Here is a 24027-nt window from a genome sequence, read left to right on the forward strand (position 1 = left end):
TCATGCCTTACTACTTCACATAACCCGTGCAAAAACGGTTGTCAATTTCTAGTAAGTATTCCTAACAAAAATAGACAAATTCAGAGCACTCATTCTAACTTTTCCTATCTGCCGTATCGACACTGTCAGACAATTTCACACCTCACCCTCACAGGCTTGTCTGTGGTACCCATTGCAAATCACAAAGAACATAAAACCATCATCAAGACGAACTCCTTTGCTTCTCCTCAATCCTTCCAAAAACATGACACATTGAAACTGAAATCCTGGAAAGAAAGTGGGTTCACATTTGAGATCAGACCTGATATCTCTCGAGCCACTCTGAATAGGCTTTGGGAGCTGGGATAATGGTTAGAGGAGTTTAGACAAATAGTTGCTGCTGCTCAGCTGAAATTTCCCTCCGTAAGTTAATGCACAATAATAAAATGCATAACTTAAGGGACTATAAGAACGTGGATGAGTTGACTGAGAATATCAAGAAGGGCAACCTACTGACAGGTTAAAGAGGGCAGGGGTCTTTTCATTTCACAACTTAGACAATGTAGGCCAAGAGTCTATTAGCATTTGCTTTGTTTTTCTTTTTATTTGAGATGGCTGCATCCTAAAGAGCACTCGAAGGACTGTTAAAGTCCAGGAGAAAAGCATGGGAGTGTTCTCCAGGGGAGGGGTGGTCAGGGGTCAGGGGAAAGGGTGGGGAGCACTGGATGAGGAGCATGAAGGAAAAAAGTTATCAGGAATCTCGGTTAACACTGATAAATTATCAGGCCCCTTTCCGTCTAAGTGCACAATTGGCTGTACGTGGGCTTTAGAGTTAGGGGTAAGGTACTGCCTACAATATTTAAGGGATTCATCAGCTCAGATGATCATTTTACAAGAAATGCACTTAACTAGAAAAGAAAATCTGGGTCTGTTTAGTACCAATAAATGGGTTCAGCAGGTGGGCTGTACAGATCAAAACTGCTATACTAAGGGTGTGGTTATCCTGATAAAAAAACAGGTGGAGGCTACTCTGAAAGAAAGCATGTCAGATAAGACAGGTTGATAGGTAATTGCCAATTTACAACTGATTGATAGAATTTGCACCTTAGTGGGGTATTATGGCCTTAATGTTCAGGATATTGAACCCCTAAAGACGATCTTCGGAAACTTGCAAACATTTACCTTCCCTATTATTCTGGCAGGAGATTTTAATGCTTTTATGGACAATAACCTGGACAGATCCTCCAACATTACAGCTAACATGTGCTCCAAAATGCAATCATATATTAAAAATATGATGAGACAGCTAGGATTGGGTGACATATTGAGAGTAAGGGCCGGGAAGGATAGGGGTTACACATTCCATAATAAAAAATACTGCCATTCATCTAGGGTTGACTACTTTTTAATCGACCAGGCAATAGTGTGGAGATTCTTGAAGTTAAGCAAGTAGCAGTCCGCCTGTCGGACCACAAAGCAGTCATTTTAGAATTAAAACTCAGGCTTGAAACACGGAAGTGAACTCTAGACCGCACTCTTCTGTTAGATCAGAAGGTCATTGATACTTTGAGGGCAGAGAAGGAGTAGTTTTTTTTAGTTAAATGTTCAGCTCCTTTAAACATGGTCTGGGACTCACTTATAGACTTCATGAGAGGGAACACATTCAGTATATAATTTCTGAATAGTATAACATACAGAAGGGATATTGAGGGCCTACAGTCTGAAATGGAATGCCTGGAGATGCAACTAATGCATCGGCAGTTGTTAGCTAATAAGAAAGCATTACTAGCAAAACTATTACAAGAATGGAAGGATCAGCTTACTTTATTAATGGAAGCCAGAGTCATGGCAAGGTGGGAGGCGAGTAAAATGGCCCACTTTGAATATGGAGAAAACGCTGGGAAACAGCTGGCTTGGAAAATAAAAACTAACCAAGCCAGGAACAATGCTAGAGAAATAGAGAGTGATGGGAAAGGAATCTGCCTAACAAACCTCTTGGATATTGAAAAAGCCTTTCTTAAATTCTTTGGACATCTGTATACAGAGAATTTGGTAACTACTGAGGACAAGTCCAATGAATGGATAGTGGCTGATTTACCAGATACATTCTCAAGTGTTCAGAAGGCATGCTTGAACCAGAATATTGAGCAAAAATGAAGCTTGTCAGGCAGTTAAGTTTAGTAAGAAAGAGAAAGCAGCAGGCCATGCCCGTACGGCCTTCTGAATGAATTCTATAAGGTGCTGGGAAATTTAATTATACCTGTCATGACCAGGCAGTTTGAGGAAATTTAAGTGAAAGGGGCCCCTCTGCCACACTCATGTGGGAGGCTACAGTTAGCCTAATTCTGAAACCAGATTAAAAAAAACACTTCCTGTGTGTCATAGAGACCTACATTACTTCTGAATAGTGGTTATAAACTTTTTGCTAATACCTTACCAAAGATGCAGAGCAAGGTCCTGAGAGATCTAACACAATACGATCCAAAATGTTTCATGGAGGGAAGGTAGTTGCATGAAAGGACTGATGGGTGAATTGGCTTGCCAGACCTTGCACCACTTTTAAGGTTCTACTGACTGTCCTGTCGCTGGATGCTACTAAAACTTTTGACAAGGTCAATTGGTCCTATTTGAATACAATGTTAAAATACTATAATTTAGGGGAAACAATTCTGTAGGGTAGTGCAATTATTCCATAAGGAACCTACGGCCAGAATTCTTTTAAATGGGAGGCTAAGACCAGCTTTTAAAATATCAAGAGGTATGAGACAAGGTTGTACGTTATCTGCACGATTATTAACTTATATATCAAACTGTTAGCATGTAAGCTTTGAAAGGAGAGTGCAATAAGTCCTTTAATATATGATATTTGGAGAAAAAGTCTCTCTATGCCCAAGACCTTATGATTTACACTACTGACTTACAAAAAGCCCTCCCGGCCATTGAGTAGCTGTTAGCAGATTTTGGAGATGTGTTGGGATATGTTGAGAATCCCTCCAACACAGCAATAATGGTGTGGAACGTAGAGGAGGAGAACTTGCAAATAAGAAATTAAATGCAATATCTTGGAATCAAAGTCACACAAGATCCAGATAGGCTAGTGGAGTCCAATTTTAAAAAGGTGTTTGTGGAGACAGGTAAACTGTAAATGAGCTGGACCCATCTACCATTAACAATCTTTGGTAGAACCAATTTGGTAAAGATGATCATCATTCCAAAATGTTCTTTTCTTTTTAATACAATCCCCCTGCATTTTAAGAAAGAGTGGCTAGACAAATTGCAAGGGAAAATGTAACATTTATTTGGGCATCGAAGGGAGCAAGGATCTCCTGGAAGAAGCTTCGTAGGAGGTGGGATGAAGGTGGGGTTTCGTTGGTGTACTTCCAACTCTATATGTGGGCTTTTCAGCTAAAATCTGTAGGAGTCTGCTCAACAACCCAGATGGTTTTGAAATTGTCTGCCTGTTTAAGGCAATGTTCAAAGATGTAAGAAGAGGTGAAACGCACTTCTTGTATAAGTTTGGGGTTGTGAAATTTTACAAGAAAGTGGGAATAAAGGTTTACAGGCGATGGCCATTCTCTGGTCCAGGATATGGTCCTCTCACAAAACATGGTCTCTCATCCTTTAAGATATGTGGGTTTGGTCTCAGATTGCACAGAGGTCCTCCTGTTGTCACGTGGATTGGTGCCCTTACTTCTCTTATGGGGTATCGCATCATAAGGATTGCGAAGAGGACCTGATAATAAAGGACTAGCCCCCAGATGCATCAAGCATCCATTTTGCGATTCCTTATTTGCGAAAAATAAGGAATCGCAAATAAGGAATTGCAAAATGCAATGCATCAGGAAATTGCTACTAAAATTGCGATTTCTTACAATTCCTTAATTGCGACTCACAAATTGCGAGTCGCAATTAACCGCATGCGCGCTAAGCGTTTTCCCGCTGTGCGCTACGTTTTTCAAAAACCCGCGGTTCATGACGAGCTCAGCTCGTCATGAGCGTACGAGAGGCGTAACTCATGATGAGCTGAGCTCGTCATGAGCGTCGAAGGGGTAAAGGAATACCTCCCCATTCATTCCTATGGGCCTAGAGGCCCATAGGAATGAATGGGAAGACAATCTCAATTTGCGAATCGCAAATAGCGATTCGCAAATTGAGATTGCGATTTCAAGGGTGCAGGGGTGTCCCAAGGACACCCTGTTGCACCCCTGAAATTGATCTGTGCACATATCTTGCGCACACACATGCCCTTAGGGCATGTGTGTGCGCAACATGAAACTTTGAAAGATACACTTTAGTGCATTTTTCAAAGTTTTTGCAAATTACCATGAAGTTCAACTTCATGGTAATTTGCGCCCCCTATTAGCGAAATCGCTAATTTTTTTAACTTTGATGCATTGCATTTAAGGAATCTCAATTTGAGATTCCTTAAATGCAATAGCAATTTAAGAAATCGCAATTTTGCTATTTCTTGAATTGCGATTTTTGCATTTGGGATGATGCATCCCAAATGCAAAAATACCGGTCGCAAAGGGGCAGATTGTGAGAATCTGCCCCTTTGCGAGCGGCTTTAAGCTTGATGCATCTGGGCCTAGGAGACCCGGTGGGAGGCAACTTTGGCCATTTACTCGATTTGACATTAGATCTACCATGAACCTCTTCTTCTACAGCATCACTCAATAGCTAAAGGATCATTTTAATTCTCGAAGAATAACACATTGAGTGTGGCCGGTTCCTGGACATCGTTTCTTTCATTCCACTCACAATCCTGGCGCCTCAATCAAAATATGTGTGGAATTTACCTCCTATTGATTCTTCATAAGTAAATTTTCTCCGATCTTCATTTCCACAGACTTGGTATGTCTTTTCAGGCTTACATACTGCAACCACTGACGTTGACTGGCTTGATGGTAGGGAATGGGCAGCTCTCAGGGACGCTGGGACAAGATCTCCGACAACTCAGCCAAACAACAGATATGCAGATGAATACCTTGTTATGGGGTGAGTTTCAGTAATTTTGGAAACAATTGTGGACTGCCCACATACAGTCCTCATTGTGTGCCACATTGATTTTCAGTGTTGTCTTTACTGTGCTCATAAACCTTTCCAACTCACCATTTTGACAAAAGGCACTAATCTTGGGGTCTAGATCCAAAAGGAGTAATGGATGTTTCCGCACCTCTCCAAATCTACAGTAAACCATACAAGACAGGAATATGTTGTGTAGTGGTAAACTAATGGAAAGAGAAATGAGATAAGAGAGAAAACAAAGACATTCAATAAAAATCACCACTCTGACGTGTCAATCAGCTGGGCACTAACATCTACTGGATTATAAAGGATAACCAAAAATAGGATTACGATCTTTAATAGCTTAACAGTGCTACTGAATATCAAGGAAACAGCACTTTAGCAATAATGTTTTTTCTCCACAATACAACTGGATTCCTACGAAACCTTCTCTATTTATTTCTGACTTCAGTCATTTTCAAACATGTTCACAAACAATCTCCAAGGCTTTCCATTAATTCTAGCAAAAAGGTCTTGATTGCAGCACCAATGTAACTCGATTGCCTAGGAAGGATGCCCCTGACTACTTTACTGGATTATATTCAGGTGTCTTGGGCAGTGCCCCATTCGAACTTGTGAAGCCTCTCAGACTCTCCAAATGGTACCAACACTCTGCGAGCACTTGCAACATTTCCTTCCTCTGAATAGACATACAGCGTGCCAGTTCAAAGTAATGCATTTTCCCACCTGCCAAGTACGGAAGTGCAGGCTGCAGGTCATGTGTGCCTAGGCCATTTAAGTATTTCTTTCTGATGCTGTATCCACAGATGTTCCATAAAGTAGCAGCAGACATTCCCTTGGAATTCCCTTAAAATGGAGGTCCATTGTCTGTCTTAACGAAGAGTTGTAGGCTATAAGCCGCACTTCTTTTATCCAAGTTAGTTCTCACACATTTAAACAATAATGATGCTACAAAGTCAGCTGCCGTGTACTTTGTGCATTGATCAATCATCACCTGTAGAAGTTGTTTAATGTACGGAAGTGTGCCCTAACAACTGTGGAGTACAGTTCTACTCTTCAGTGATGACAGGGGCTGGGATCTCCCCCTCATGTAGCTTGATATAATTGACTACTACTCATCGTATCCTCCACAATTTTACACGTACCAGGGAATTGTACCTTCTTGCAAATTTGTAATTTTATCTTGGTAATCCCCTGGTGACCTTGGTGTGCCAGCTGAATGACCTTGCTTCTTATCACTTCAGGAGTTATGAGGTTTTTTCTCAAAGATCCTCAGTGACACTCAGCTCATGTCAAACTTTCTAGAATACACGAAGCATAGCTTGACTTGACCCAAACCTTCAACTAATGCCTACAAGGAAAGCCCTATATTTGATACTAGCAGCCCGTCCCGATGTTGTCCGGGGATGAAATATAGCAGCGTTTGAAAGTGGGTAATGCTGACGTTTAAATGGCTGAAGTGGCACAATAGTTATGCATCCATACAGGATTTTTATGCGTTGTTTAACATTGATCTTGCACGTCGTCTTTTACCTGTCTTGTGAAGTTGGTGATTTCCTTGCAATTTGTTTGTTCGCTTGTGCATGCAGTGTTAGGAAGAGCGTTCGTGATATGTGCCTCCTCAGCTGTAACGTTTTTGATGATCCTTCGTGATATGTGCGTCCTCAGCGGTAACGTTTGCAGCTTGTGGGTGCTGTGGAGTGGTTGGTTATAGAATCCCCAAGAGCGTTCTGTCCGACGTTAATCCATATATGCTGACAGTGGAGTGCGTGGCAGCGTGCTTGCGAGGGCTGCGTGTGTGTGATCCCCGCTGGCTGCCTGCCTTGAGGCCCCGCCTGAGCACCGGACTAAATTGAAATCGTTAAGTGTGTGAAATGCCGCCTGAATGCGAAGCACCGTGAATGCTGCTCCCCGCTGGTAGGCTGACTGCCTTGAGGCCCCGCCTGAGCCCCGGACTAAATAGAAATTGTTAAGTGTGTGAAATGCCGCCTGAATGCGAAGCTCCGTGAATGGGGCGCACATTGTTCTAAATGCAAAGCTCCGTGAATGCGGCGCACATTGGTGTTTGGAGACGACCCTGTCAGAACGGTTAGGCCCAAAAGCGATCACTGTGAAGGTTAGCAGTAATGCTGCGTGAATGGCGCGCGTGAATGGCACGCCCTGTCAATGCCGCGCCCATTTTTTTTTTTTTTTTTTGGCCAGGCCCCTCTGACAACGCCGACGCCCACAAGGGACTACTTTACCCCTAAGGTTCTTTTACCTTCGTAATGTATATGGTGGGCAGATGTACAGCCTATGTCCATCTGCTGCAACTGTCCTTTCCAATGCTGTATTGGGTGTTGTGATTGGTGCTGTACTTCTTGAGCTTACCTGCCTCAAAGGTTTCGGCTCTCTCTTTATAATAGTAGTATAGATCATGAATTTGAGAGTTGTCCATTGTAAGCATCTGTCATCATTTACAGCTGCTGTCATGTCCACTATGGTTATCCACAGGGGCTTTTTTGAGGTAGATGTCCTCCTTCGCACCTCACTGAGGACACCTCGACAAATAGTACATCGGATTATTGCTGCTTAGTCTATTTTTTAAACTTTGTTGGAGGTTGTGGCAACGTGCCCCTAAAGAACAAGTTACTTATCTTCGGTAATGCCCTATGTGGTAGAGACTCTATCTAGACACAGATTCCTTACATTAGAATTATCCACAGGCGTCAGACTGGATCCTGCATTATTTTTGTGAGCAGTATCCTTGTGTTCCAGTAGGTTGCGTCGTTCGCTGGCGTCGTCTGCGCCAAAAATAACGTGTGTGATGCCTACATAGGGGCTACCCGTGCGCTGACTTCAGTTTCTTTTTGTAACTTTCAACACCAGGAGTGCTGAGTCATGAATAACACTGACCACTGGTGTGGAAAACTAGGGCCCCGAAAGGTAACAGCCCAGACCTTAGAAATCTGTTCGCAGAGCGGGGAGGATGGGTGGCTTGCTTAGGAATCTGCAGCTAGAAGGAGAATCTACCAGATAAGGTGTGACCAAAGGTATAAGTAACTTGTTCATCTGATAGAGACTTCTAACTGCAGATTTCTTACTTCAGAATAGATGCCCAAGAAATACCTTCCCAGAGGTGAGTATGCAAACATGATTTAAACCAGAATGTCCTGGAGCAATGAATGGGCAAAGAGCCCATCCCAATGGATCTGACTGTCTAGGCAGTAGTTTTTGGTGAACATGTGCAGCGAGGCCCACTTTGCTGCCTGGACCGGAACTCCAAATGCTCATGCATTGGTCACAGTCTTTGCTGTGGTAGAATGAGCACACAAACCCTTTGAGGGTTGCTTCTTGGCCAATGCTTAGCAGATGTTAATGCAGAGCAGGATCCATCAGGAGATTGTCCATTTCTGCACGGCCTTCCCTTTCTTGGCCTCGACATACCCCATGAGAAATTGATCATGCACCCGTAACAGTTTTGTGTGGTCGAGGTAGAACGACAATGCTCTTTTTCAGTCCAGCCGGTGGTGTGTCTCTCCTCTTCCTTAGAGGGGTGAGGTGGAGAGCAAAAGGTAGGCAAAGTGATGGACTGGCCTGCGTGGAACAGGGTGAATGCCTTCGGCAAGAAGGATGCTTGAGAGCGAAGGACCATCTTGTTGGGGAAAAAAGAGATGTAGGGAGGCTGAATGGACAGTCACAGTAGCTCGCTTACTCTCTGGGCAGATGTAATTGCCTCCAGAAACGCTGTTTTGGTGGTGAGGAGCCTAAGACGACAAGAATGAAGAGGTTCAAAGAGATTACAAATTAAAAAAGTAAGACCGAATTAAGGTCCCATGGAGGCATAGCAAAGGACGCTGGGGGAAATGTGTTGTAGACCTTTAAGGAATCTATTTCTAACAGGGGACTTGAAGAGAGGATGACCTGGAAGCTGTAGAAAGGCGGATATGGCGGATTAATAACCATTCAAGGTGCCCAAGGCAGAGCACTACTGGGATAGGGTAAGGATCAACAAAAGAACCTATGAAAAGGAAGCAGATAAGGGATCAATTTGTTTCTCAGCACACCATGCCACTAGTGTATTCTAACGGCTGGCGTATACCATCGTGGTGGAGGGACAACGAGCTGCCAAGATAACATTGCATGCTTCAGGCAAAAAGTCAAAAGCTGTCAACTGTTGCTGCGCAATCTCCATGCATGAAGGCAGAGTGTTGACAGGTTCGGGTGGAAAACCCTCCACTGCTGCTCAGACAGAAGATCCTCCTGAGGGGACAGCCTGATTGGAGGACCGATGGCCATACTCAGCAACTCAGGATACCAAACTCTCTGATCCCAGTCCAGAGCCACAAGGATTACTTGAGCCCGGTCTTTCTGATCTTCTTGAGAACTCTGGGCAGGAGAGGAATGGGCAGAACGGCGTACAGGAGGCCTGAGCTCCACTCGGGATGAAAAGCATCTCCTGGTGAGAGCCGCCTTGGAAATTCCAGTGGCAAAACTGCTTACATTGCACTTTCTCAGTGGTGCCAAAGAGATCTAACCAAGATTTGCGCTTTCTTGGTCACGGCAAACAGATCTAACTAAGGCTCTTCCCATTGCTAAAAGAGACTTTGCACTACCTTTGGATGAGAAGCCATTTGTGATCCGCTAGGCATCTTAGACTGAAGTTGTCCGCTCTGGAGTTCAGAGAGCATGGCAGGTGTTGAACCACCAGGAATATGCCCTGACGCTCCAGCCATGTACAGAGGCACAGGGCCTCATGAAAAAGGGTCCACAACCCCAGCCCACCCTGTCTGCTGCTGTACCACATTGCTGTGGTGTTGTCCGTGAACACCTGCACTAGCCTTCCCTTGATGGAGGGTAGAAAGGCTTTCAATGCCAGCCAGATCATTCGGAGCCCCATTAAGTTGATGTGGAGCCTGGATTTGGCTGGAGACCGGAGGCTCTGGTCTCTAACTCCCCCCCCCCCTTCCCCCAGATGGCTGCCTCATTGCAGGAGTGGTGCATGTGTTACTACTGTCATATCTGGTTGAGGGAAGGCAGATGGGTCTGCCACTGACCCAATTGCGGTTTGTCAGCCACCACTGCAGATCTTTTGCAGAGCCCTCTGAGATCTGGGCCATATGAGACATATTTCACTCATGCTGCACCCATTGGAACTTCGGGTCCCACTGCAGATCTCGCATATGCCAATGGGAATGAGTCACAAGCAGAATGCAGGAGGCCATGAGGCCCAGCAGCCTCAGAGTCAGCCTCACCATAACACAGGATAGATACTGAAACATAAGAATGTTAGCCTGAATATCCTGGACTAGCCATCTGGGAGAATATGCCTGAAACTGTACCATCTCCAGAACAGCTCCGATGAAAAGAAGCGTCTGGGAAGCGGGTCAGTAGTGACTTCGGCATATTGATAGTGAACTCCAGCGGGGCAGGAGGTCTGCCATAGTCTGGAGGTGGTAAGCAACTGCCTGGTACAAGCCCAACTTCAACAGCGAGTCAATGAGATAGGGGAAGACTTGCACTCCTGAACACCGCAGATGAGCTGCCACCACCGACATCACCTTGGTAAACACCTGAAAGGTGCTGGTAAGGCCCAAGGGTAGCATGGCAGACTGAAAGTACTTGTGGCCTACCGTGAACCGATGGTAACATTTATGGGAAGGCAGAATGGGGATGTGGAAATAAGGGTCCTGCAAGCCTAATACTATTATCTGGTTTCCCGGGTCCATGGCAGACAAGACTTGTGCATGCATGAGTATTTTGAATTTCTCCTTTTTCATGAAGCAATTGAGAGGGCTCAAGTCTAGGATGGGACTAATTCTCCATCCTTCTTGGGCACCAAAAAGTAGCGAGAACAGCTACCACAGCCGACTTTTGGCGCTGGCACCATCTCTATGGCTTCCTTGGCCAGGAGAGTCACTACTTCCTGGTGGAGCAAAGATAGATGGTCCGCCGTCAGCCTGTCTTAAGTGGGAAGCATGGGTGGAGAGGTAGTCATGAAGTGGAGGGAGTGGCCCTTACAGACAATCTGGAGAACCCAGTTGTATGATGTTATTGACCTCCAGTGGTGCATGTGATGGTGTATCCTGCCGCCCACTGGTTGCCCAAGATGGTCAGACTGCAAACTAAAGAGGCTTGGAGGGTGCAGCTGCCAGGGGGGTAGTGGGGTGGCCAACCTCTGGCTGACCAGCTCATGGGATATGTGGGTGCTGCATCCTCAGCCACACAGGGGCTGGGAAGCTTATGGCCATGGTGGCTTGGTGGGTAGAGACGAGGCTGGAAGCACATTCTGTGGCCAAGAAAGCAGTGAAAGGTAGACTGGGGTTGACGATGGCCATGACCAATGACCCGATTCAGAAAAGGGGGTGGTGATGAACAGAGTGTCTGAATTAAGCAGACCACTCTTACCCAGTCCAAAGATCAGGGCTTGATCCATCACCGTTATTTAGCTCACTGCCCCATCCCAGCTCAGAACCTGGCTATATGCAAATTAGTCTGTCCCTGGCCCAGTGCATCATGGGAACAGGGCAGACCAAACTACCAAGCCAATTCTTCACCAGAAAGGAGACAAGCTACCGGGGACCGGTTTCTGGCATTTCAGCCTCGTCGGCCCGGCTTGCTTGAATCCTGATGGAGCAGTGAGCAAGGGACTCATGTCTGAGTATACCCTTCCACGCTTATGGTGGACAAAATGATTCAGAAAAGGGGGTGGTGATGAACAGAGTGTCTGAATTAAGCAGACCACTCTTACCCAGTCCAAAGATCAGGGCTTGATCCATCACCGTTATTTAGCTCACTGCCCCATCCCAGCTCAGAACCTGGCTATATGCAAATTAGTCTGTCCCTGGCCCAGTGCATCATGGGAACAGGGCAGACCAAACTACCAAGCCAATTCTTCACCAGAAAGGAGACAAGCTACCGGGGACCGGTTTCTGGCATTTCAGCCTCGTCGGCCCGGCTTGCTTGAATCTTGATGGAGCAGTGAGCAAGGGACTCATGTCTGAGTATACCCTTCCACGCTTATGGTGGACAAAATGATTCAGAAAAGGGGGTGGTGATGAACAGAGTGTCTGAATTAAGCAGACCACTCTTACCCAGTACAAAGATCAGGGCTTGATCCATCACCGTTATTTAGCTCACTGCCCCATCCCAGCTCAGAACCTGGCTATATGCAAATTAGTCTGTCCCTGGCCCAGTGCATCATGGGAACAGGGCAGACCAAACTACCAAGCCAATTCTTCACCAGAAAGGAGACAAGCTACCGGGGACCGGTTTCTGGCATTTCAGCCTCGTCGGCCCGGCTTGCTTGAATCCTGATGGAGCAGTGAGCAAGGGACTCATGTCTGAGTGTACCCTTCCACGCTTATGGTGGACAAAATGATTCAGAAAAGGGGGTGGTGATGAACAGAGTGTCTGAATTAAGCAGACCACTCTTACCCAGTCCAAAGATCAGGGCTTGATCCATCACCGTTATTTAGCTCACTGCCCCATCCCAGCTCAGAACCTGGCTATATGCAAATTAGTCTGTCCCTGGCCCAGTGCATCATGGGAACAGGGCAGACCAAACTACCAAGCCAATTCTTCACCAGAAAGGAGACAAGCTACCGGGGACCGGTTTCTGGCATTTCAGCCTCGTCGGCCCGGCTTGCTTGAATCCTGATGGAGCAGTGAGCAAGGGACTCATGTCTGAGTATACCCTTCCACGCTTATGGTGGACAAAATGATTCAGAAAAGGGGGTGGTGATGAACAGAGTGTCTGAATTAAGCAGACCACTCTTACCCAGTCCAAAGATCAGGGCTTGATCCATCACCGTTATTTAGCTCACTGCCCCATCCCAGCTCAGAACCTGGCTATATGCAAATTAGTCTGTCCCTGGCCCAGTGCATCATGGGAACAGGGCAGACCAAACGACCAAGCCAATTCTTCACCAGAAAGGGGTCAAGCTACCGGGGACCGGTTTCTGGCATTACAGCCTCGTCGGCCCGGCTTGCTTGAATCCTGATGGAGCAGTGAGCAAGGGACTCATGTCTGAGTGAAGCTGTTTCCTTCCCAGTATAAGAATTGGCTTGGTAGTTTGGTTTGCCCTGTTCCCATCATGCACTGGGACAGGAACAGACTAATTTGCATATAGCCAAGTTCTGAGCTGGGATGGTGCAGTGAGCTAAAAAACGGTGATGGATCAAGCCCTGATCTTTGCACTGGGTAAGAGTGGTCTGCTTAATTCAGGCACTCTGTTCATCACCACCCCCTTTTCTGAATCATTTTGTCCACCATAAGCGTGGAAGGGTATACTCAGATGTGAGTCCCTTGCTCATTGCACCATCAGGATTCAAGCAAGCCGGGCCGACAACGCCTGAAATGGCAGAAACCGGTCCCCGGAAGCTTGTTTCCTTCCCAGTATAAGAATTGGCTTGGTAGTTTGGTTTGCCCTGTTCCCATCATGCACTGGGACAGGAACAGACTAATTTGCATATAGCCAAGTTCTGAGCTGGGATGGTGCAGTGAGCTAAAAAACGGTGATGGATCAAGCCCTGATCTTTGGACTGGGTAAGAGTGGTCTGCTTAATTCAGGCACTCTGTTCATCACCACCCCCTTTTCTGAATCATTTTGTCCACCATAAGCGTGGAAGGGTATACTCAGATGTGAGTCCCTTGCTCATTGCACCATCAGGATTCAAGCAAGCCGGGCCGACGACGCCTGAAATGGCAGAAACCGGTCCCCGGAAGCTTGTTTCCTTCCCAGTATAAGAATTGGCTTGGTAGTTTGGTTTGCCCTGTTCCCATCATGCACTGGGACAGGAACAGACTAATTTGCATATAGCCAAGTTCTGAGCTGGGATGGTGCAGTGAGCTAAAAAACGGTGATGGATCAAGCCCTGATCTTTGGACTGGGTAAGAGTGGTCTGCTTAATTCAGGCACTCTGTTCATCACCACCCCCTTTTCTGAATCATTTTGTCCACCATAAGCGTGGAAGGGTATACTCAGATGTGAGTCCCTTGCTCATTGCACCATCAGGATTCAAGCAAGCCGGGCCGACGACGCCTGAAATGGCAGAAACCGGTCCCCGGAAGCTTGTTTCCTTCCCAGTATAAGAATTGGCTTGGTAGTTTGGTTTGCCCTGTTCCCATCATGCACTGGGACAGGAACAGACTAATTTGCATATAGCCAAGTTCTGAGCTGGGATGGTGCAGTGAGCTAAAAAACGGTGATGGATCAAGCCCTGATCTTTGGACTGGGTAAGAGTGGTCTGCTTAATTCAGGCACTCTGTTCATCACCACCCCCTTTTCTGAATCATTTTGTCCACCATAAGCGTGGAAGGGTATACTCAGATGTGAGTCCCTTGCTCATTGCACCATCAGGATTCAAGCAAGCCGGGCCGACGACGCCTGAAATGGCAGAAACCGGTCCCCGGAAGCTTGTTCCCTTCCCAGTATAAGAATTGGCTTGGTAGTTTGGTTTGCCCTGTTCCCATCATGCACTGGGACAGGAACAGACTAATTTGCATATAGCCAAGTTCTGAGCTGGGATGGTGCAGTGAGCTAAAAAACGGTGATGGATCAAGCCCTGATCTTTGGACTGGGTAAGAGTGGTCTGCTTAATTCAGGCACTCTGTTCATCACCACCCCCTTTTCTGAATCATTTTGTCCACCATAAGCGTGGAAGGGTATACTCAGATGTGAGTCCCTTGCTCATTGCACCATCAGGAGTCAAGCAAGCCGGGCCGACGACGCCTGAAATGGCAGAAACCGGTCCCCGGAAGCTTGTTTCCTTCCCAGTATAAGAATTGGCTTGGTAGTTTGGTTTGCCCTGTTCCCATCATGCACTGGGACAGGAACAGACTAATTTGCATATAGCCAAGTTCTGAGCTGGGATGGTGCAGTGAGCTAAAAAACGGTGATTGATCAAGCCCTGATCTTTGGACTGGGTAAGAGTGGTCTGCTTAATTCAGGCACTCTGTTCATCACCACCCCCTTTTCTGAATCATTTTGTCCACCATAAGCGTGGAAGGGTATACTCAGATGTGAGTCCCTTGCTCATTGCACCATCAGGATTCAAGCAAGCCGGGCCGACGACGCCTGAAATGGCAGAAACCGGTCCCCGGAAGCTTGTTTCCTTCCCAGTATAAGAATTGGCTTGGTAGTTTGGTTTGCCCTGTTCCCATCATGCCCTGGGACAGGAACAGACTAATTTGCATATAGCCAAGTTCTGAGCTGGGATGGTGCAGTGAGCTAAAAAACGGTGATGGATCAAGCCCTGATCTTTGGACTGGGTAAGAGTGGTCTGCTTAATTCAGGCACTCTGTTCCTCACCACCCCCTTTTCTGAATCATGACCAATGACCCGGCCAAAGCTCTGCAGGCCATGAAGCACACCAGCGCTGAGTTGGCCTTGTGTCTAAGAAGACAGGAGCCATCAAATGGCATGACCATAAGCAAAGCTTGGATGTCCCCTGAAAAGTGGGTTGTCCTCCAGGCATGGCGCCGTAAGGCCACAGACAAGCAAAACGCTCTGTCCAGCAAGTTGGTCGTGTCCAGGCCACATCTGATTGTGAACTTAGCTATGTCTCTCCCATCAGCCATTGCTTGGGAGAGATAGGCAGCACCTATGCAACCAAATTTCGAAGGGAATGGGAGTAACGGCCTAAAAAGCATGCAGTGTTCACAGATGACAATGCCAGGCTGGCAAAAGAAAACATTTTCTTACCCAAGGTGCCCAGCCTCTTGAATTCCCTATCCAGTGGGGAGGTAGGGAATGTGCAAGGAATTACTACGGAAGTGGAGGGTTGGACCACCAAGCTCTCCGGGGTAGGGTGTTGGGTGAGGAAAGAGGGGTCCCCTGGGGTGGGGCGATGGCAGTGGGCCTGTTCAAAGGACCCCTGTGCAGGACTTGGACCAGGCCTCGAGCAGGTCATGCATAAGGCTTCATTATATGGGAGAAGTGGTTCTGAAGGGATGATGCCCAGTTGAAGCACCTCTGTCAAGACATTTGTCTTGACAGCCACAGAGGGCAACTGAAGGTCGAGAACCTTGGCCACCTTCCACACCAGCATAGCAAATATGGCACCCTCCTTTATAGCCATGGTAGGAGGAGAGACCAAACCAATATCATGGGAGGTATCCAATCCACTGGCATCTGCCAATTCTTCACACTAGTCCATATTCGGGTCCAGGACTTGTGTTCTTCAGGGTCCAGGGGCACCTCCTAATCTTCCTAAAATCCTAGTCCATAGGAATAGTGCACATGATCCATCCCAGAGGTAATTCTCCAGATGATGCCCCTATGGCTCTGTGTTGGGAATAGAAACGACGATGCCGGAGGGTGTTGGTGGCGCCAAGAGCATTCACAGTAGGACCAGCGATGCCAGAGTGTGCCGGCAGTGCCAAGAGCATTGACAGTGGGACCGGTGTCAGGGAAGGTTGAGGTGGTACAACCTGCGGCAGCTTGGATCCATCTGTGGATCCAAGGGGACCACCTATTACCAATGGCGGACTCACTAGCGGCGAACCAGTAGAGACCCCTCTCAAACCTGTGGAGCCTGAAGGCACTTCAATGGGGACAGGTCACTCAAATATGAGGTGCATGACCTCATAGAATTCTCGAGGTTGGGCAGGGGTTGCTCGTGTGTCAGGAGGCATGAAGATGGTGCAGGCTCAACCACGGAGCCAGGCCTTGAATGACGATGCACCCTCGTTTGGTTGGATTACATTGACAGACAGGGTGAAGTCGAAATTCTCTCACACTTATGGCTCTTTTTAGTTTAGTAGGACTTACCAAAGTGGGATGACTTCAACTGGGACAAAGATTTATGGCACCACAACCGATCCCGGGACCTTCCTCTCGACCGGGATCGAGACTGACACTGTGTCTCAAGGCGAGCGGTAGAGAGCTTGAGAGATCACTCCCTCAAGGCCTTGGGATGCATGGCACGACAATCAACACAGGTCTTGGCATTTTAGATCCACTCAAGGCACCAGGAGAGAAGTCTTGAAAAAAACTTAGCAAAAGTTGAAAAGATGGTCCATCAAGAAGGGGGTCTGCCGAAGAGCCTGGTCTTGAGGTTTCTTGCAAAGTTGGGGAGCGATGTTCTCTGTCTGAGGTGGAGTGGAAGGCGGTTCCAGGCTCTGGCGGCGAGGAAGGAGAAGGAGCGGCCCCCCGATCTGGTCGTTTTGGCATGGGGGACCACGGCATAGGAGAGCTGAGCTGATCGTAGGGTCCTTTGGGGTGCGTGAAATTTGAGTCGGCTATTCAGGTATGCTGGTCCGGTGTTGTGGAGGGCCTTGTGAGCATGGGTTAGCATCTTGAAGGTGGTTCTAGCTTCGATGGGGAGCCAGTGGAGTGTGCGCAGGTGCTGGGAGATGTGACAGTGTCTTGGTAGGTTGAGGACCAGTTCTGTGGCGGTGTTTTGGATGTTCTGTAGCTTGCGGGTGAGGTTTTTGTTTATTCCGGCGTAGAGTGCATTGCCGTAGTCGAGTCTGCTGGTGACCATGGCTTGAGTGATGGTTTTTCTGTGTTCGAGGGGGATCCATTTGAAGGTCTTGCGTAGGAGGCGGAGGGTGTGGAAGCAAGAGGACGAGACAGAGTTCATCTGGCCGTCCATTTTGAGCTCTGAGTCCAAGGTGATTCCCAGGTTGCATACATGGTCCTTGGGGGTGGGCGGGCTGCCGAGGGCGGGGGCAACCAGGTGTCGTTTCAGGTGTCGGGGTTTGGGCCCATGATAAGTCCTTCCGTTTTGATGGTGTTTAGTTGTAGGAAGCTGTTTTTCATCCATTTCGCGACGGCTTCCATGCCTTCTCAAAAGTTGTGTCTGTCGGTGTTGGGTTCATTGGATAGGGAGAGGATGCGTTGAGTGTTTTCTGCGTATGACACAATGTTGAGTCCATAGGTTCTTATGATAGGGGCAAGTGGAGCCATGTAGATGTTGAAGAGAGTCGGACTGAGGGAGGAGCCCTGGGGACTCCGCAGGTGGTAGGTGTAGTGTCCGAGAGGAAAGGGGGAGTCTGACCCGCTGCGTTTTGCCGGAGAGGAAGGAGCGGATCCAGTCGAAGGCCCTGTCTTGGATCCCTGCGTCGTGGAGTCTGCGTATTAGGGTGCGGTGAGAGACTGCGTCGAATGCCCCAGAGAAGTCGAGGAGGATGGGGGCTGCTGTTTCTCCTTTGTCCAGTAGGGTGCGGATGTTGTCTGTTGCGGCGAGGAGGGCGGTTTCCGTTCTGTGTTTTTTACGGAAGCCGGATTGAGAGGAGTCGAGGATGTTGTGCTCTTCGATGAATGTGGCGAGTTGGCTGTTGATGGCTTTCTCAATGACTTTCGCTGGGAACGGGGGCAAGGAGATGGGTCTGTAGTTTTGGAGGTCGGTGGGGTACGCCGAGGGTTTCTTCAGGAGGGGGTTGACTTCGGTGTATTTCTAGTTGTCGGGGAACGAGGCGGTCGCCAGGAAGCGGTTGATGGTGTGGCAGAGCATGGGTGCGATGGTGTCGGATGCTCTGTTGAAGATGTGGTGGGGGCAGGGGTCTGTGGGGGCTCCGGATTGGATTGACTTCATTGTCTTCAGAGTGTTTTCGGTGGTGAGGGCTATCCAGTTGTCAATCGTTGGCTTCAGGGTGTCGGGGGTGGTCGATGAGGGTTCAGCGTTTTGGTTGTCTTCGTCGAAGTTGACGTAAATGCTCTTGATTTTGTGGTGGAAAAAGGTGCTGAGTTTGTCCTAGAGGTCTTGTGAGGGAGGGATGTCGGTGGACTCGCTGGTGGGTTGGGCGAACTCCTTGATGATGTTGAAGAGTTCTTTGCTGTTGTGTGCATAAGTGGAGATTCTGTCTTCAATCGCTTTTTTCCTCGTTTCTCGGATGAGTTGTTGGTGGACGTTGGTGGCGGTTCTGAAGTTGTTGTGGGCTTCTGTGGATTTGATGTTCCTCCAGGTCTTGTCGAGGTGGCGGCAGGTGCGTCTGGACTCTCGAAGTTCGGTTGTAAACCATCTGGCTTTCTTGGCGTGGGTGTTGTTGTTTTTCTTGAGGGAGCTATGGTGTTGGCGCTGTCAGAGATCCATCTGTGCAGGATTCGGTCTGCGGTGTTAGGGTCGTCGTTTTCCGTTATGGTTGGGGTGGAGTTGCTGAGTGAGGAGGTTAGCTGGTCATCGGTGATTCTGTTCCAGTTTCTTCGTTGGAGCAGGTGCTGGTGTATGTGGATAGTGGGTGTTCTGAAGGTGAAGTGGACGCATCAATGGTGAGTCCATGGGAGTTCGGTGGTGTGGCTGAAGGTGATGGAGTTTCCTGTTGTGAAGAGAGGGTCGAGGGTGTGTCCTGCTGAGTGCGCGGTTCGGTTATAATTTGGCGGAGTCCAATGTTGTGGAGGTTGTCCAGGAGGGATGCGGTGCTGGGGTCCAGTTGGTTGTCGAGGTGGAAGTTGAGGTCTCTCAGCGGGGTGTAGTTGGTGGAGGCAATGGCATGCGGGGAGATGATGTCCGTGATGGAGTTGGCGAAAGGTCCGCGGGGTCCAGGGGGTCGGTAGATGAGGGTTCCTTGGAAGGTGGAGGTAGGGATAGCCAGTATCTTAAAGTGAAGGTGTTCCATCAGGTCTGTGGGCTCATCGGGAAGTGCGCTCAAGTGGAGGGTGGATTTGTGGATGATGGCAATTCCTCCTTCCGGGCGGGTGGTGCGGCCCTTCCTGGAGATCTTGTATCCTTGGGGAATGGCGATGGCGAAGTTTGGCTCCGAGGTGGCCTTGGTCCAGGTTTCGGTGAAGAATGCTACGTCCGGGGTGGTGCTGTTGAGGAGGTCCCAGATTTCAGTGGCGTGTTTGTGGAGGGATTGGACGTTGAGGAGGATGCATTGACGGGTCTTCGGTTTGGTTGTGTTTTTGCGGGTGGGTTGTGCTGGGTCCGTGGTCTTGGCGGTGCTGAAGGTGTGCCGTCAGCAGAGACAGCTGAAGGGTCCGTGGGTGTCAGCTGGTAATGCTAGTTTGCAGTTGTTGTTGTGGCCTGGGTTGAGAGTGTGGAGTGGAGTGCTGCTGGGTCGTAGCGTTGGGGGTGCAGAGATCCAGGATTCCTGGCGCTGGTCGCGGTCGGGTCGCGGACAGGCGCAGACGGGCTTGCGTTTGGTGCGCCTTCGGACAGTATTACATGGGGGAGGTGGAAGGGAGGCACAGCTGGAAGGTGGGAGCGAGGACGGCGGAAGGGGTAGAGCCGCGAGGGCAGCAGCGGCGGGAGGGGGAAGCGTGGATACACAAGCGGGAAAAAAAGACTGGCAAAAATGGCACAAATGAGAAGTAGGGCAGAAAAATCACAGTAGAAACAGAGGGGCACAGTAATTACAATAAGATAAAACAGTGGGGCACAGTGATTACAATAAAAGAAAAGAGGTGCAACCAGCGATAAAAGGTGCTGGAAAAGAAGGCAACAAGCAAGGCTAAGGACAACAGGCAATCGGGGTGCAAAGTGGGGGAGGAAAAAAACGGAGGAGAGTCACAAATCCACATTGAATTAATCTTCCAATACTTCGAGCTTGTCATACGCATCAGACAAACACTTTGTTGCTTCCGCAAACATCTCTTTCTTACATTAAAATTACTATTCAAAGGAAATTGCATGTGTTTGTCATCAGCAGTAATCTTATTCCAATATGTAAGCCACGGATGTATGACGTTACAACGCATACTTTTACCACGCAAGCCTTTACAACGTGGTTTTTACATCGCAAACCTTTACAACGCATAGCGCTTAGAGGTGCTGGATAGTGGTAAGTATAATTTTTTATTCCAACTCCAGTCCCCGTGGACACTAGGGAAGGTGTTGGATAGAAAATTAAACATATTCCCTATCCTAGAGCGCCCCCCTGCGCAATGCGTTGTAATGGTTTGCGTTGTAATGCCTGCGTTGTAATGGTAGTGCGTGGTGAAAGTCTCGTTATAAACGTTGTTTACCGTAAGCCACAAACCAGTATGAAGTTCGGAATTTAACATCTCATGTGTGGGGAACCTTCAGGTAGAATCTTATCTCCTTCACAGATAGTTATTTTGGACTTTTTTCAAAGTGGAGCCTATTTTTTACTAACCCTAACTCTTATTACATGCGTATTATTGTCACAACAAATCATAATACAACTCAAAACAAAACTAAATGCACCAAACTAAACCAAGACACCAGGAAAGGAAACCAATCCAAACTCACTATAAGAAAGGAAACAGTACCTTTTTAAGAAACTATCAATCACTACAAGGCAGGTTCTCGACCAGTGGTAACCCATCCTTTGGTCAGCGCGGCTATAAACAAATACTAATCAGTACTTGATTTTGCATTCAGAGCTCGACCTTTAAAGACTCAAGAACATATGGTGTAGTGTGGCACCTCACAACTCATACCTCTTTTTAGGAGACAACTCAAATAATATCAGTAACATCTAGGGATCTTCGATTTATTCCAATCCACTAACCTTTTCCACAGAACCTAGAACAAAATATTCTCACAAAATCACAACCCTTCATTAAAATTCATAACAATATAATATTTCAACATTTCAGTAAACAATGCAACACACTGAAAATCAACTTTAAAACTGTGACACATACTCAAAATAACCAGGTCTTGCAACAGATACCTTGCATTCTGCTGTCACAAATGGACCTAAATCACTAGAATCAACCACGCACAATAGTTCATAACACCAAAATACCACTACACACATCCAAAGTTAGTAAGTACCATAACGCAAAGAACTGTGCATGCATCATAGCATAATACAACACATTCTGGGAAATTATCCCTAATTATACTCACACTCTTCAATTTAGGAATGGTCTCAGGAACAACAGCATTAATCCAACTGGGTCTAGGACAAGGGAAACTGGAATGCAAATAAATCTTTGGAATAATTTTATCTCTATTCTCCCCCCAAACTGTAATCTCTATTCTCCCCCCTTTGCATTTGCGACCAAAACTGTTAACACTATTTTCTTTATCAGACTTGTTGATACCAAAACCAGTGACATTAAAATATTATTTTGAGTTCTAATTTTCAGGAACAGAGGGTGTTTTGTGGGTACCAAAGGACAATGACACAGCAATAGGGATAAACCAAGTAAAAACCAAGTCAAACTAAGCTTACAACAAACAAGGCTCAGAGTCAAAACCATGAAGGTTTATTTAAATTTAGAAACTTTACAAAAGGCAAAAATAGTAAGTCAAATCAAAATGTCAATAAATTCCCGAAATGCAAAATAATGGGAATTAGTATAGGGCTCGGTCTCTATTTTAATTAAATAGCCAAAACCAGATACAGACCAGCACAAGACAAATTATTGCATTAGCTAGAAAACTCCAGTATTGAGTCAATAAAAAGACTAATGTGGAGTCTGCTCTTTAAGTAAAACAATTAAAAACAATACATAAAAATGTTGCACACAATGTTAAAAATATATCAAAGAGAGACACAGTATTTATGGTTACATTGCATGTAGATAATGGAATAATGCAGGTACTCTGACTGACTCCTTCAAATTAACCGTTCTTAATGACACATGTATATGTTTTATACTGTGTCTCTCTTTTATATATTTTTAACATTGTGTGAAACATTTTTATGTATTGTTTTTAATTGTTTTACTGTGCTTTTGTATACATATGTATGACCAACTTTTTTAAGGATATAGTATTAAACTTGAATTATTTAGAATTGCCTTGTTCATCCCTTTCAAGACTGATGAAGTGGATTATTTGAGTGCTTCTTGGTGTGTGAGTGGAAAATTTGAGTATAAGCTTTCCAAGAGTAATTGAATCTTTAAGCCATTAATTTGCATTACTCCAATAACCCTGGTTTAGGCTTGCTCTTTTCTTTAAGTGTTCAATAGTTGCAATGATGTGTAACACCTTCCAAAATAGGAAGATTAAATGTTTCCTTTTATCTATAATAACAATATTTGTTTGCTGGTTTTTTTAAAAGGTAAAATGATGTATTGTATTTTGCAACCGGAAATGGTAATATGCGGACAGCTTTCCTTGAAACAATATAATAAAAAGAAGAAACGATCAGGAAAATAAAAGAAGAAAAATATTTCACTGTTCTTAATAATATTGTTAAAGGTCTGTAATATGTTTTCAAGATGGTGCTCATTGTATCCGACATGTATCAAATGAATGATCAAGATAACAACCAAAACGAATTAAAAATAAAACAGCTTTACTAGCAATATGAAACAAGCTTGGGGCTTTCACAAAGAAATGAAAAACGGACCATATGCAGGCATTAAAATAGAATGCTATCATCCTGACAAGAAGAAACTAGAAGAATAACAGGACCCGAAAATGTATTGAAAATATGTACAATAGTATTAAAGTATGTATATAAAGGGGACCTAAAATACGTAATCTAGCAATTAAAATATTATGTGGGATCACATGCCAACAATTATTCTATTTGACACCTCCCTTTTTAAGTCTCTTTCCTTTGGCTGTGTTTAGGTAGAGCTCTGCGAGCCATGCTGTATTCAGGTAGAGACTTGAAGCTCTGCCAACTCTCTGCCCATATTGGTCGTTGGCTTGTGTCACTGTCCACTGTAAACTGTGGCTGAACATTGGTCAATAGGCTTAGTAGTCCCTCCTTAGTACCACCTTCTCTTATTTTGCAACCTCCATGGCGACACCCCCTGTTACGTGTGTTGTTACTAGGTGGGCTCTAATTACAGCTTCTGAGTACTATTTTCTCCAATAGCTTTGTCCTGCATGCTGATGCAGGCAAGACACACTCTCTCCTAACGCGTTAAAACATTTTTTATAGCATCACAACAAGCGTATTTGCAATGTAATAGGTCTCGCATTTGCGAGAGTTTCAGCTATTGGCATTGTAAATTATAATGCCTTTTATTTATATGGTTTAAAAACAACACATAAATAAAAGGCATTGTCACTTACTTTGCCAATAGCTTAGACTCTCATGAATGCGAGACGTATTGCATTACAAAGCTTGTTCATACTGTTGTCAGAGAATCACACATTTTACCTAGCACTGCTTTCTTATGTTATACTGTTAGTTTCCCGGACCACAGGACAGTATTTTTA

The 24027-nt window shown here is 46.2% G+C and overlaps 1 protein-coding gene across 6 annotated transcripts in view; it reads left to right on the forward strand.

Annotated features, from left to right (window-relative positions):
• Window positions 1-24027, forward strand: part of LOC144763893 (uncharacterized) — a 261943-nt gene that overhangs the window by 119685 nt on the left and 118231 nt on the right. For 3 of the 6 annotated variants that reach the window (XM_078649908.1, XM_078649907.1, XM_078649909.1), the window contains exon 4: window positions 4829-4977. In XM_078649908.1, the coding sequence (XP_078506034.1) occupies window positions 4829-4977 (149 nt within the window). Of the gene's footprint in view, window positions 1-4828; window positions 4978-22912; window positions 23152-24027 lie in introns of those variants that run through there. The other 3 variants (XM_078649912.1, XM_078649911.1, XM_078649910.1) reach the window with 2 other exon arrangements.

This window comes from Lissotriton helveticus, chromosome 6 (assembly GCF_964261635.1).
Source record: "Lissotriton helveticus chromosome 6, aLisHel1.1, whole genome shotgun sequence".
NCBI classification, from domain to species: domain Eukaryota; kingdom Metazoa; phylum Chordata; class Amphibia; order Caudata; family Salamandridae; genus Lissotriton; species Lissotriton helveticus.